At 43.5% G+C, this 11169-nt stretch overlaps 1 protein-coding gene across 1 annotated transcript in view; it reads right to left on the bottom strand.

The window, feature by feature from the left end:
• Positions 1-363: 363 nt before the first annotated feature.
• cubn (cubilin (intrinsic factor-cobalamin receptor)) overlaps positions 364-11169 on the bottom strand; it is a 149550-nt gene continuing 138744 nt past the window's right edge. Inside the window, 9 exon segments of the mRNA XM_030087572.1 lie at positions 364-471; positions 982-1217; positions 1804-1969; positions 2421-2602; positions 4142-4286; positions 6362-6504; positions 6507-6569; positions 6673-6835; positions 6976-7175. Of these exon segments, the coding sequence (XP_029943432.1) occupies positions 364-471; positions 982-1217; positions 1804-1969; positions 2421-2602; positions 4142-4286; positions 6362-6504; positions 6507-6569; positions 6673-6835; positions 6976-7175 (1406 nt within the window).

Below are 11169 nucleotides of genomic sequence, written 5' to 3'. Positions count from 1 at the left end.
AACAGTTTTGAGAGAGACCAACTTTAATTGATTTGGAAACAGCTATTGGTCAGAATTTGCTTCATGAAAAAAAGACCAATCGGTGTGTGTGTGTGTGTGTGTGTGGGAATTTTAAGGGATTGCAGATAATTCACCTTTGTGGAAATGTAGTGGAAAAAAGGAGCATCCAGCTCCAAATATTAATCTGAAATTCATCTTTTTTCTCTCGTTGTTCATTGTATTGTTTTGTTGTCAGGCAGCCATTGTTTTCAAAACCAACGAAAAAGCAAGTGGATTCGCACACACAAATAATCTTGTGCAATAAATCCAAACATTTATTCAAACATTAAAAGTCATTTGATGAAAAATGCACTGTGTGTTCATTCAGCTGCTCCAAGTCAGCCTGAATCCTGATGGTAAGGTGGAGAAGCGTCCCTGGAAAACCACAAAGACGTGATGGGAAGAGGCGGTGAAGGGAGCGATGCTGGTCTCCTGGAAGAAGAAAAGGAAGTCCATCAACCCTTTTTTGTAAATGCAGTGGAAGTGGGACATGTATTTTAAAAAGAAAGCCTGCACTGTGACACTGTTTGGGTGAAAACAGTCTAGTGACACACTGGGAGGGGTGGGTGCCGAGTTCCACACAAGCAGAGCGCCTCATCGAGCAGCAGCAAGACTCAACATCCCAGCAACTTGTGGACTGAAGCTGCAATACCAACAATGAGTGGCCAGCCCAAAACCCTGCTGGTGCATATTGCCGACAGTTGAATTTAATCGAAGGAGACAGCGCTCAGAAATTGAATTTTGACTTATATTTTAAAATGTTGTGTCCTTCTGACATCTTTGTTAGAGGAATATGTTTCTCTGACCCATGAACAGTAAACAATACAATATACCTAATTAATCTCACAGCAGAGAAATTTACAGATGCAGAAGCTCATCAGAAACATTTAACTTGTAGAAACCTGACCAACTCTCTAAAATAGGAGTAAAATGAAAACATACCATCCCACAGTACGGTCCCACAGATGGGGAGGACGAGTCAGGACCATCATACAACTTCAAAAAGTTGTTCTGACAATCTCCAGGGTCGTCAATACTGATCTGAGCAAAGGTGATCATTAGCACGCGACCTCTGGGCGCCCTGATGCTCCACTCGCAGTATGTGTCGTTGGAATAGGTTCCTGGGTAGTTGGGACTTGAGAAGGATCCGTGATCTCCATACAGAGTGCCACCACAACCTAGAACAGAACCCTGGATAAGTGATTCAGCATCAAGGAGGACATGGCTGCAACATGGGAAAACTGTTTGATCCGAGACACGAGAAACAATTTCATCTTATTTTATGAGTTAATGAATTTCTCTCCTGCTTCATATTCTATTTTTCATTTTGCAAAGATTTTTGAACCAATTTCCACAAGGAAGTTATTCAGAGTGTGTATTTCAGTTGAGTAGCTGAGTATGAAGTAGTTTTCTTAAACTTTAGAAACCCAAACTGAACTGAATGGCTCCTGAACTTGGAACAGAGAAAACAAATGAGAGCAAGAGTTTAAAGAGAACAAATTTGATAGAAATACTAGTTAAAGTCACACATTGTGTTTTTTTCTCTGTTCCAAGTTCTCTGCCTTAACTGTCCTTCTGAACAGAATCCAATCAGCTCAGCCTGAAAGACTTTTATTTTCCATGCCTCTTCATTGCCGACCCCATGTGATAACAGTGAGGGTCACCAATGAAACAGTTGTTAGAAAGGCAAAACAAAAATCTATTGAATACTGTTATCATGAGAAAGGTTTGTGGGGTCTGTGGGCAAATAAATACAGTTCTAACCATGAGGAGAGGATGTCCAGGTGGCCTCAAAGCCATCCAGAACAAAGGAAAAGTCGCTCTTCAAATGCAAATAAAGCTGATTGGATCGAGGAAAGATGGGACTCGGCAGGGTGCTGCCACAAAACCGACCAATCAGAGGAGAGTCTGCTGTGCTGCCGTTACGAACCTGAAAGACAAAGTACATGATTCAGCACACATCTGGACCAAATGGAGCTTTACATCCCATCACCTAATAAACCGTACAGCTGGACAGACACATTTTCGTGTTGTCTTCATCGTTGTCTGTTGAGCTTTGGGCCACTGAGTTTCTTCTTGACAAACAGATGGCTCACACACAAAGGATGATAAATTTGTGCTTATTCATATCAGCAAAATATTTTTCAGTCCTGATTTTACCATCTGTCAACTCTTTTCAACTCAATCAGTGCAATTTAGTCCCAGCAGCTTTCTGCTGAGGAGTGAGAAGGAGCCCAGGACAGGTCGTTCAGGTGTTCGTAACCGGTTGGTGCTGTCAAGATGCTGTCAAGAGTACTTTGAGGATATGCTGAAAAGTACCTCAGGCTGGAAACAGTGAGCATGTTCCCTGTCTACTGGTTTGTGGTGTGTGTGGGTTTTACCTCCAGATAGTCGAATCGACAGTCGGAATGACTCTCCATATTAAAGCTGTTGAAGAAGAAGGAGATGGAGCTGTTCTGTGGCGCCTTCAGCACGACGACACAGTCCATGTTGAAGGGGTACAGGTCAGGCCAGCCAGGAGTCGTCAGGTAACCGTACTCTTGCTCATACGTTCTGCTGCAGCCTGAACACAACCAGGAACACAGCCAAAGAACCTCAGTGGGAACCAATAGAACCTGAACCAAGCTGTGAATCCCTCCCCAAAATCCACCTGTCTGCCCGATCCTCTACCCACTACAATCAGAACAGCAGAAAGTTTTCACCAGTCCACACAACATCGCTTAAAGCTTAAAGGTGACTGATGCTATTTTTCACTCTCAGTCTCAGAAGCCCCAACACAGTATTTAAGTTTGTTTGCCCCAAATTCATCTTTTGTTCGGAGTTCGGAGGTATAATATCCTGGACACTGGAAGAGATTCAAGCCGCCAACATCAAGACCAGGAACCTCCTCACAAAGCAGGAGGGTTCCACCCCAAGTCCAGGTCCTGAGGCTGGAGGCCGAGGACTGGGGAGGGTCAAAGGTCAAAGCCAGCATCCAGGAGGAAACATCCTCCCTCCAGGAACACATCCAGAACATGACCCAGTGAGAACCTGCTCAGTGAATGCCTCAGACAGTGGAACCCCGGGAGAACCAGGAGCCAGAGGAGGATCATGGGAGGACAAACCCCTACAAACAGAAGAGGCAGGACTGAAAGAACAGAGGCTCTGATAGAACAGGCCCTAAACACCAGATCACTAGAACCCGGGGTGGACCAGACTAAACCAGACCCCAGAACCAGACTTGAGACAGGAACCCCTGAAACAGTACAGACCATCACAGCAGGGGGCCAGATGGTGGCGGGACAGGCAGACCTGGAACCAGAACCAGGCTGAGGCAGAGTTTACAGAAACATCTGTGGAGAGGACGGACTGGAGAACCCAGAGTCTAGATGGAGAACCCCCCGGAAGGGGTGGAGAACAACCAAGACCAGATCCTGAGGGACTACAAGATCCAGACTGACTGACTGGTGATGGACAGTCAGCCTGACATGATGGTGGAGGAGAACCAGGAGAACCAGGAGAACCAGGAGAACCAGGAGCAGAGAGCAGTAGTGAGGGTGTATCAACCCCAGAGACAGAACATCAGGAAGCAGGAACAGGAACCTCTGGAGAACCACCAAGGAGGAGATGAGGGCTGTGGAGGCAGCAGTGGTCCAGGAGTGATGGGGGGAGGGGCAGGAACCCCCCAGCTGGAGGCATGGCTCCAGGAAAGACCAGGACCACATCTGAGATCTCTGTCCAGAAGACCAGTGCTGGAACAGCTGAGATCCTGCAGAACCCTCCAGCTCCCAGACCTCTGGTAGATCCTGCAGAACCCTCCAGCTCCAGGCCTCTGGTAGATCCTGCAGAACCCTCCAGCTCCAGAACTCTGGTAGATCCTGCAGAACCCTCCAGCTCCAGGACTCTGGTAGATCCTGCAGAACCCTCCAGCTCCAGGACTCTGGTAGATCCTGCAGAACCCTCCAGCTCCAGGACTCTGGTAGATCCTGCAGAACCCTCCAGCTCCAGGACTCTGGTAGATCCTGCAGAACCCTCCAGCTCCAGGACTCTGGTAGATCCTCTTGAAGGAGATATCGCCAAGGAAGGGCGAGAACACACACACACACACACACGCAGTTCATACTTGCGATTTGATAAGTGAAACTGAGGCCGTTTCCTGTCATGAAGTCGTCGGATCTGAAGTGCATCAGCACGGTTCTGCCGTGACTGTAGAAATCTGGTGGACGACCATCTGTAGCACAGAACTTGTCAGACTGCCCAAAGTCTCCCTGAGGAAACAGGAAGGAAGAAGCAATGTTTGATCAATACACAAGTCCTATGAAAACAAACCTCACACTGTGTTTCCATGTGATATCAGCAGCTGGACCGATCAATTGCACTCATCTTCACAATGTTTGAAGGAATCTAAAACTATCATGCCACAAATTGTTTGGTCACAATTAGAGGCGGAGCGTGGGTCTCAGCACAGAGGGGGCGGAGCATTCTCGACAGGCCCTTATGACAGTAATTTTACCACTCAAACAATCCCTCATGCTACCATCAAACAACACACTAATGCCCCTTTTATTGAGCCAAGCAAACCTACATGCCTCAGAAAGCAGAATAAAGTCACAAACCAGTTCACAAACTTCACACACACAGACAACTGCAGCCTGACAGGTGTCAATCTCCGAGCGTCCGCTGTCCATGGTGCTGAAAAATCAGATTAAAAACTCACTGGCTAAATCTGTACCATCTTTGATACAGATTAAATATAAAATGAACACAGCTGGTCAAAAATTACACAATCTATTCAGACAGATATAGACACAGCTATCTTATCTTTTGGAATTCAAGTATATTAGAAAAAAAAATAGACTAGGCGGTCTCTTGTAGTTGAGAGCAACACAAGGCTCATTCAAATAGGGTGTTTAAGACCACAGCTTTCTGATAAAGATAATATTTTTGAAGGTTTCACTGACTCACCAGTGGCTCCGATGTTAGGTTTTGGGTAGTACCGCTAGCGGCTAGCATAGTGTTTAGCATACTGTTTAACTTTCCTCCAGAGAGTTCAGATCAAGTGCAAAGAAAAAACTTGTTCATGCCGCACAGCCAATCAGAGCTGCTTCCAGCTCTGATGCATTCATGGACAGTCGTAATGTAAGAATTGCCAAATTGGAGCCCACACTCATATGGTATACCTTCTCGCACACACATTTTATTATAATAATTTATTTACGAGTAAATGTGAACACATCACATGAAACAGGGCCCTATGACCTTGTGGGCCCTGGAGCGACCGCCCCCTTGCCCCCACTCTGGCTCCTCTACAGGTCACAATGTTTCTTGAGCTGATCTTGAACTGCTGTGTGAGTGCTAAAAAATAAATGACAAACTACTTCAGTGATTTTATAATTTCTCCCCCAATTGTTTTGGTTTCCCCCCAACACCAAGCATTTTGCTCTCCTTGATGTGGCTTTTTTTTGTTTTGTTTTATTTTTAGTGTTTGTAGAATGAGGGCTTCACTAAGGCTCAATCCCAATTCTCTGCTTAATCCTCACTCCTCAACCTTGAGCCTCAATCTCAAATGAAGTGCCTCCTAAAAACAAGTGTTAAGGAATGTAATGTCACTTGGAAATGGGACAACCCTTAAAGACAGTTACGTCCAGCGGTGGTGGTGGTGGGGGGGGGGGTTTGGACCGTCGGGAGGGTGCTAGCGGCTAGCGCGACACTTCTTTGGACCGTCCGAAGGAGAGACAGCGCACACGTGTGGAGCGCTGTTTTTTTTTCCTCTCCGTTGTCCGGGCGCTGCAGAATTTAGCGCGGTGGGGGGGGGACTGAAGTGAAAGAGCAGCAGTAATAATTTTGGTCAATGATCGATAACAACGCCCTTTATAACTGTAAGTACTGCGCCCTGCTTTAGAAATGTTTAACATTTTGCTGTGTGACCTTGTTAATAAATGCATCCAAAGGAATTTTCATGATTTCTTTCTAATAGCCTTTGTAAATATTATCTGTGATAGAAACTTAATACAATTACTCCCAAAGTAATATACAAAATTTGTCATTAATAAAATAACAGCAAAACGAACTATTTAACAAGCATTCTGGGTTATCCTTAACTCCAAGGTAGGTCTGGTAGAATCTCAAAATTAAGGGAGATAACGCCCCTTAGTCTCGCTCCTTTCCTCTACTTGTTTAGGAACGGGACAACACTTAACAGGAGCGCGCATTTTGAGGAATGAGGAGTAAGATTGAGGATTAAGCAGAGAATTGGGATTTGCCTAGTCTGAGCTCTGGAACTGTATTTGAAGTCTATAGCGTTGACTCTATAGCAGTCTACAGTCACTGTTCATTGGCTCACCACAGGCCAGTCTTGGATTTCCAGGTAGTTAGTGATGCAGCTCTGGCTGGGCTGCAGAACAAATGTCTGGAACGACACCCGGATGGTTTCCTGGGGTGGGGCATCCAGGATCCAGCGACAGGAGGTGAACGGAGGGTAACTACTGGAAATGAGGGGGAGGTCACGGTCTGAACATCCGCTGTGGCGTTGAGGGTACCTCCACAAATCACTGAGGGAATAAACACATTTTGAAAGAAGACAAACCTCATGAAATGTTAATTCATGAATATGGAGAATTTCTAACAAAATCACTCTAATACAAACTGTCTTACATGGTAGTGCCCCGTAGGTGGCGTTGAAGCCACGCTTCTGTACTGAGCCATCAGTGACAAAGTGAATCGTCAGAAAATTTCCACTTGAAACAAAGGGAGCAGGTGTGGAGTTCCCACAGAAAGCTCCAACCAGGGGGAAGTTGACGTTGTCTCCATCATACACCTGATGGACATTCAGAAGAAGTACAAACCTCACAAAGGACAATCAAAGCCTGATGGTGATGTGGATTACAAAACAGCAGTTAAATAATGAAATGAAATATCAAAAACAGTGTTGTTTGATGTTAATTGTTGAGTCTTTACTTTGACAGAGTCATAGCGGCAGTCAGAGGACGTCTCCAGATCGAAGCTGCTGAAGGTCAGATTAACGGCGTTGTTAATGGGCATCTCAACCGTCCACAGACAGTTCATTCTTTGTTCATAGCGGCCGTCAAGATTTGGATCTGGTGAACCAAACGTGCCCATTGGCAGTGACAGGTAGCCCCCGCATCCCTGAGCCGGACCTTAAAAACAGAAAATTCACATTTTAACTTATAATCTCAGACTATATGACTGCAAATAGAATGAGAAAATAAAAAGTTAGGGGTGCTTTATTTTATTTTATGATTTAATTTCTGTCTCAGAGAAATCAGGCATAGCATGTGACATGTTATATTGGACCTAATATTCCAGAATTTGCAGATGCTAATTCTGGGATATCTTGAATCATTATTTTTGTCCACAGACTGGACAAAAATTTGTTTAGACCAGAATAAAAAACAGGTTTTGCTTTGATTAGGAAAAGTTTCGCTATATGTTTCAAGGGGCCTTCAAGATGGCGGCAGGCAGGTGCGGCAGGTATGGCGTGCAGGTTGCCTATCTGCTTTATGCGTTTATTTTAACGCTATCAGTCCCAAAGTTTGAGGACTGCACTTGACACCTAAATTCATGTGGATCTTGTAGCCTGTTGGAGTCAAATGTTGCCCTCATTCACTGTTTTGGGGGAAAGCATTTTGGCTACAGAAAGACCATTGCTGCTGCTACTTTTGTGTTTCCAAGTCTTATGAGCTCCTTTAAAAAAATACGCAACAAAAAGGCTGAGCGTCAGTCGCAAGATGAGCTGCTGATTATTATCCCGTGTTTACTTCTATCGGGAGGCGTTCATCAATGCCCTGGCCCCATCTCAAACAGTCGCGATATAAACAAAGTTGGCAGCTGCGACGCTAGCTGCTTAGCCCACAGAGAAGCTAATGTTACGGGGGTCTCCGGTACAGCTCATCTGGATCTACCTGAACAACCTAGGGCGAGAGCGCTTGTTATTCGGACTGTTGTGGACACGGGCGCCGTGAAAGGCGACGGGAGTGGATGGAGCACATGTATGTTTACATTTACAATGTAAACAGATACATGTACAAGAAAAACTGGAAGTTGAGATTGAATGCATTGCTATAACTATAAATTTGTCACCTCGGATGTCATTTATTTTAGTTGGTATTTATAGACCACCCTCCTCTGATATCAATTTTTATATCTCATTGAAAGAAATTTTTCGAGAGTTAAATAACCTTGGAAAGGAAGTGATTGTACTTGGTGATTTTAATATAAACTGGACACATAAAAACTACAGGAAAAAGTTAAAGGAAATAACAAACAGTTACAATTTTGAGCAATTAATAAATGGACCTACAAGAGTAACAAAGACAACTAAAACTCAAATTGATTGACCTAATATTTTCAAATAAACCTAACAGGATAATTAAGTCTTTTAATTTTATCTCTGGTATGTCAGATCACAGTTGAACAACTCAAAGGAATGTTGGATAAAGGAGGGGCAGTGGGGGCCACATTTTTAGATCTGAAAAAAAGCATTCGACACGGTAAACCATAACATCCTTATGACAAAATTATCATCGCATAATATTTCCACTGAGACATTAGACTGGTTCAAATCATATTTAAAGAACAGAAAACACTGCACAAGAATTAAGAGCACTATGTGCTCTTTTTTTAGCCAGCTCTGTGGGGGTGCCACAAGGTTCTGTCTTGGGCCCCCTCTTGTTCAGTGTTTATATAAATGACCTTCCAGCGGTTTGTCCTGAAGTGCACACGCAAATGTGCGCAGACGACACTGTGCTTTATGTTCACGCAAAAACAAGTCAGAAGGCAGCAGCTGTGCTCCAGGGTGCAATGGAAAAAAATTCTGATTGGATGATACAATCATGTTTGACATAAAATTTTAATAAATATGTTAGTATGTTTTTCTCTAAAACCGATAATCAACATCCTTCACCAGAAATTGTTGTTAAAGGACAAAAACCTTTGGAAGTAGATTCCGTTAAATATTTAGGTCTTGTGCTGGACAAGACCTTGTCTTTCAAAAAGCATGTACCAAAACTAATAAAAACATTAAAATTTAATTTACACCAGTTTAGGCACATTCGTAATCAAATGAGCACAGATGCTGCCAAATTATATGTACATGCAATGACATTTTCACACTTCAGATATTGTATTACAACCTGGTCCTTGTCAAATGATATTGTGCTACAGCCACTCAAAAGTCTGTACAAACAGGCTCTCAAAATTTTAGATAAAAAACCAATCTCACATCATTATTGCAAAATTGTTAAAAGTACACATTGTTGACATTTGAAAATTGTATTATCTTCTCTGTCGGTCTTGTGGATAGAATACTGCATAATCTGGCACCTCAGCCCCTCAAAGAGTTCGTAAAATCACTTGATGAAGTAGGCGTCAGTACAGTTGTGTAAACTTTAGATCCTCCACATTCAGTCAGAACTGCTTCTCTGTAAAAGCTGCTGGGCTGTGGAATTCTCTGCCTTTAACTGTTCGTGAGTGTAACACTCTACAATAGTTTGAACTTAAAGGTGCTGTAGGCAGGATTTTGCTAGTCAATGCTAATGTTTCTGTGTTTTCTTTGGATTAAATGTTAGAGTATCCATTGATAATCCTTTAGGAGTGTAGCATAATTGCACTACCGTGAGGGCACAGCGTTTCCATCTGTCTCTGTTCTGAGCTGAAAAGGAATCTCCACAGCTCCAGGTATCTTTGACCAATCAGAAGAGCCCCTGAGGCTCTAACCGTGATTGGTCGAGGGGCGTTCGTCACACGTTCTTGTGGGAGGGGCTTAATTTGCGCAAGGGCATGATGTCAGAGAAAACAGGACAGGATTGGCTGTGCTGGGTTTCAAATCACCATCTTAGATGGGTCAAATTGCCATCTTGCTGAGGTAACCCTAAGCAAGATGGCGGAGATGCGGAATCCTGCCTACAGCACCTTTAACTTGAAAATTTGGTTAAAAGATAGTCAGGTTCGTGATCACTAGGTGTTTTAAAAGTTGTACGCATGTAGACCGTCGTGAGACAGGTTAGTTTTAACCTACGATGTCTTGTTGCAAAAGTAATCCTGTAATGAGAAGTTGTTGTAAATATTAAATCATTTTGTAACTGTTTTGTGACTTGCTGTTGGGTTGATTTTAATTCTGTTGGTGTCTCTTGCTGTTGTGCTGTATATTAATTGTATTTTTAGTGTGGACTTTTGTGCACCATGTAAACCTGCCTCACTTTGCCTCTGCTCAGGGACTACAGCTGAAAATTAGCTTCTGGCTATATCTGGTCTGTGCAATACATGTATTGTGCAATGTCCCTGTCAAATAAATAAATGTTCGTCCGCTCTGAAGGCGCGGACTCCTCAAAAGTTTTTTTGTTTTTTTTTTTCCCCCTTTTTTGTGTGTGTGTGCATGTGTGTTTCTGATCTGGTCGTGACAGGCTACCAGCTGACTCCCAGACTCCCAGGACCACCGGCGGATGCGCCGTGCATGGTGCTGGGCTGAGCAGCAGGTCTTCTGCTGACAGCGCTTGCGGCGGTGAACCGCGGTCAGTTCTCCGTTATTTTCTACCATGGCCTAAGTCGAAATCTCGGTAAAATAAAATAATAAGGGATGGTAAAAGGAAAGACATGAAAAAAGGGGCACATCTGAAAAAGATAAAGTAATCCTAAAATGTGTGTTTTTTTTAGCAGACTGGTGCCAAAGTGGAGCCGCTGAAGAGATGTGATTTATTAAATAGAGCAGAAAGCTGGCAGGTTTCCAACAATCACTCATAAAATCAGCTGAATTCATCTTTAGAATTATTTAATTGTCCATGTACATGTTGACATTACTTGTAGCGCTTTTAATCTAACAAAATGTTACTAATATTCAATGGAGAACTGCCTCTGTTGGTTATTTATACATTGAAAATTATTCTGGACTCAGATCATGTTTTAAACTGATTTTATTTAATGACTGAAGTGAACACATATTCAAAGGATGATTTCATGACTTTGATAACAATGTCATGACCCGGTCCCGGAAAGGCGGAGGAAGATATCCATCTTCATCTGGATGGATGGATGGATGGATGGATGGATGGATGGATGGATGGGGTTACAAGCACAATGAAAGCCATTCTGCCTGCTGAGGTAATTCTGTACAGGTAATTCTGTACCTCAGCAGGC

The sequence above is a fragment of the Salarias fasciatus genome, unplaced genomic scaffold (assembly GCF_902148845.1).
Source record: "Salarias fasciatus unplaced genomic scaffold, fSalaFa1.1, whole genome shotgun sequence".
NCBI lineage: Eukaryota > Metazoa > Chordata > Actinopteri > Blenniiformes > Blenniidae > Salarias > Salarias fasciatus.
This window is presented reverse-complemented; position numbering and strand designations above follow the sequence as displayed.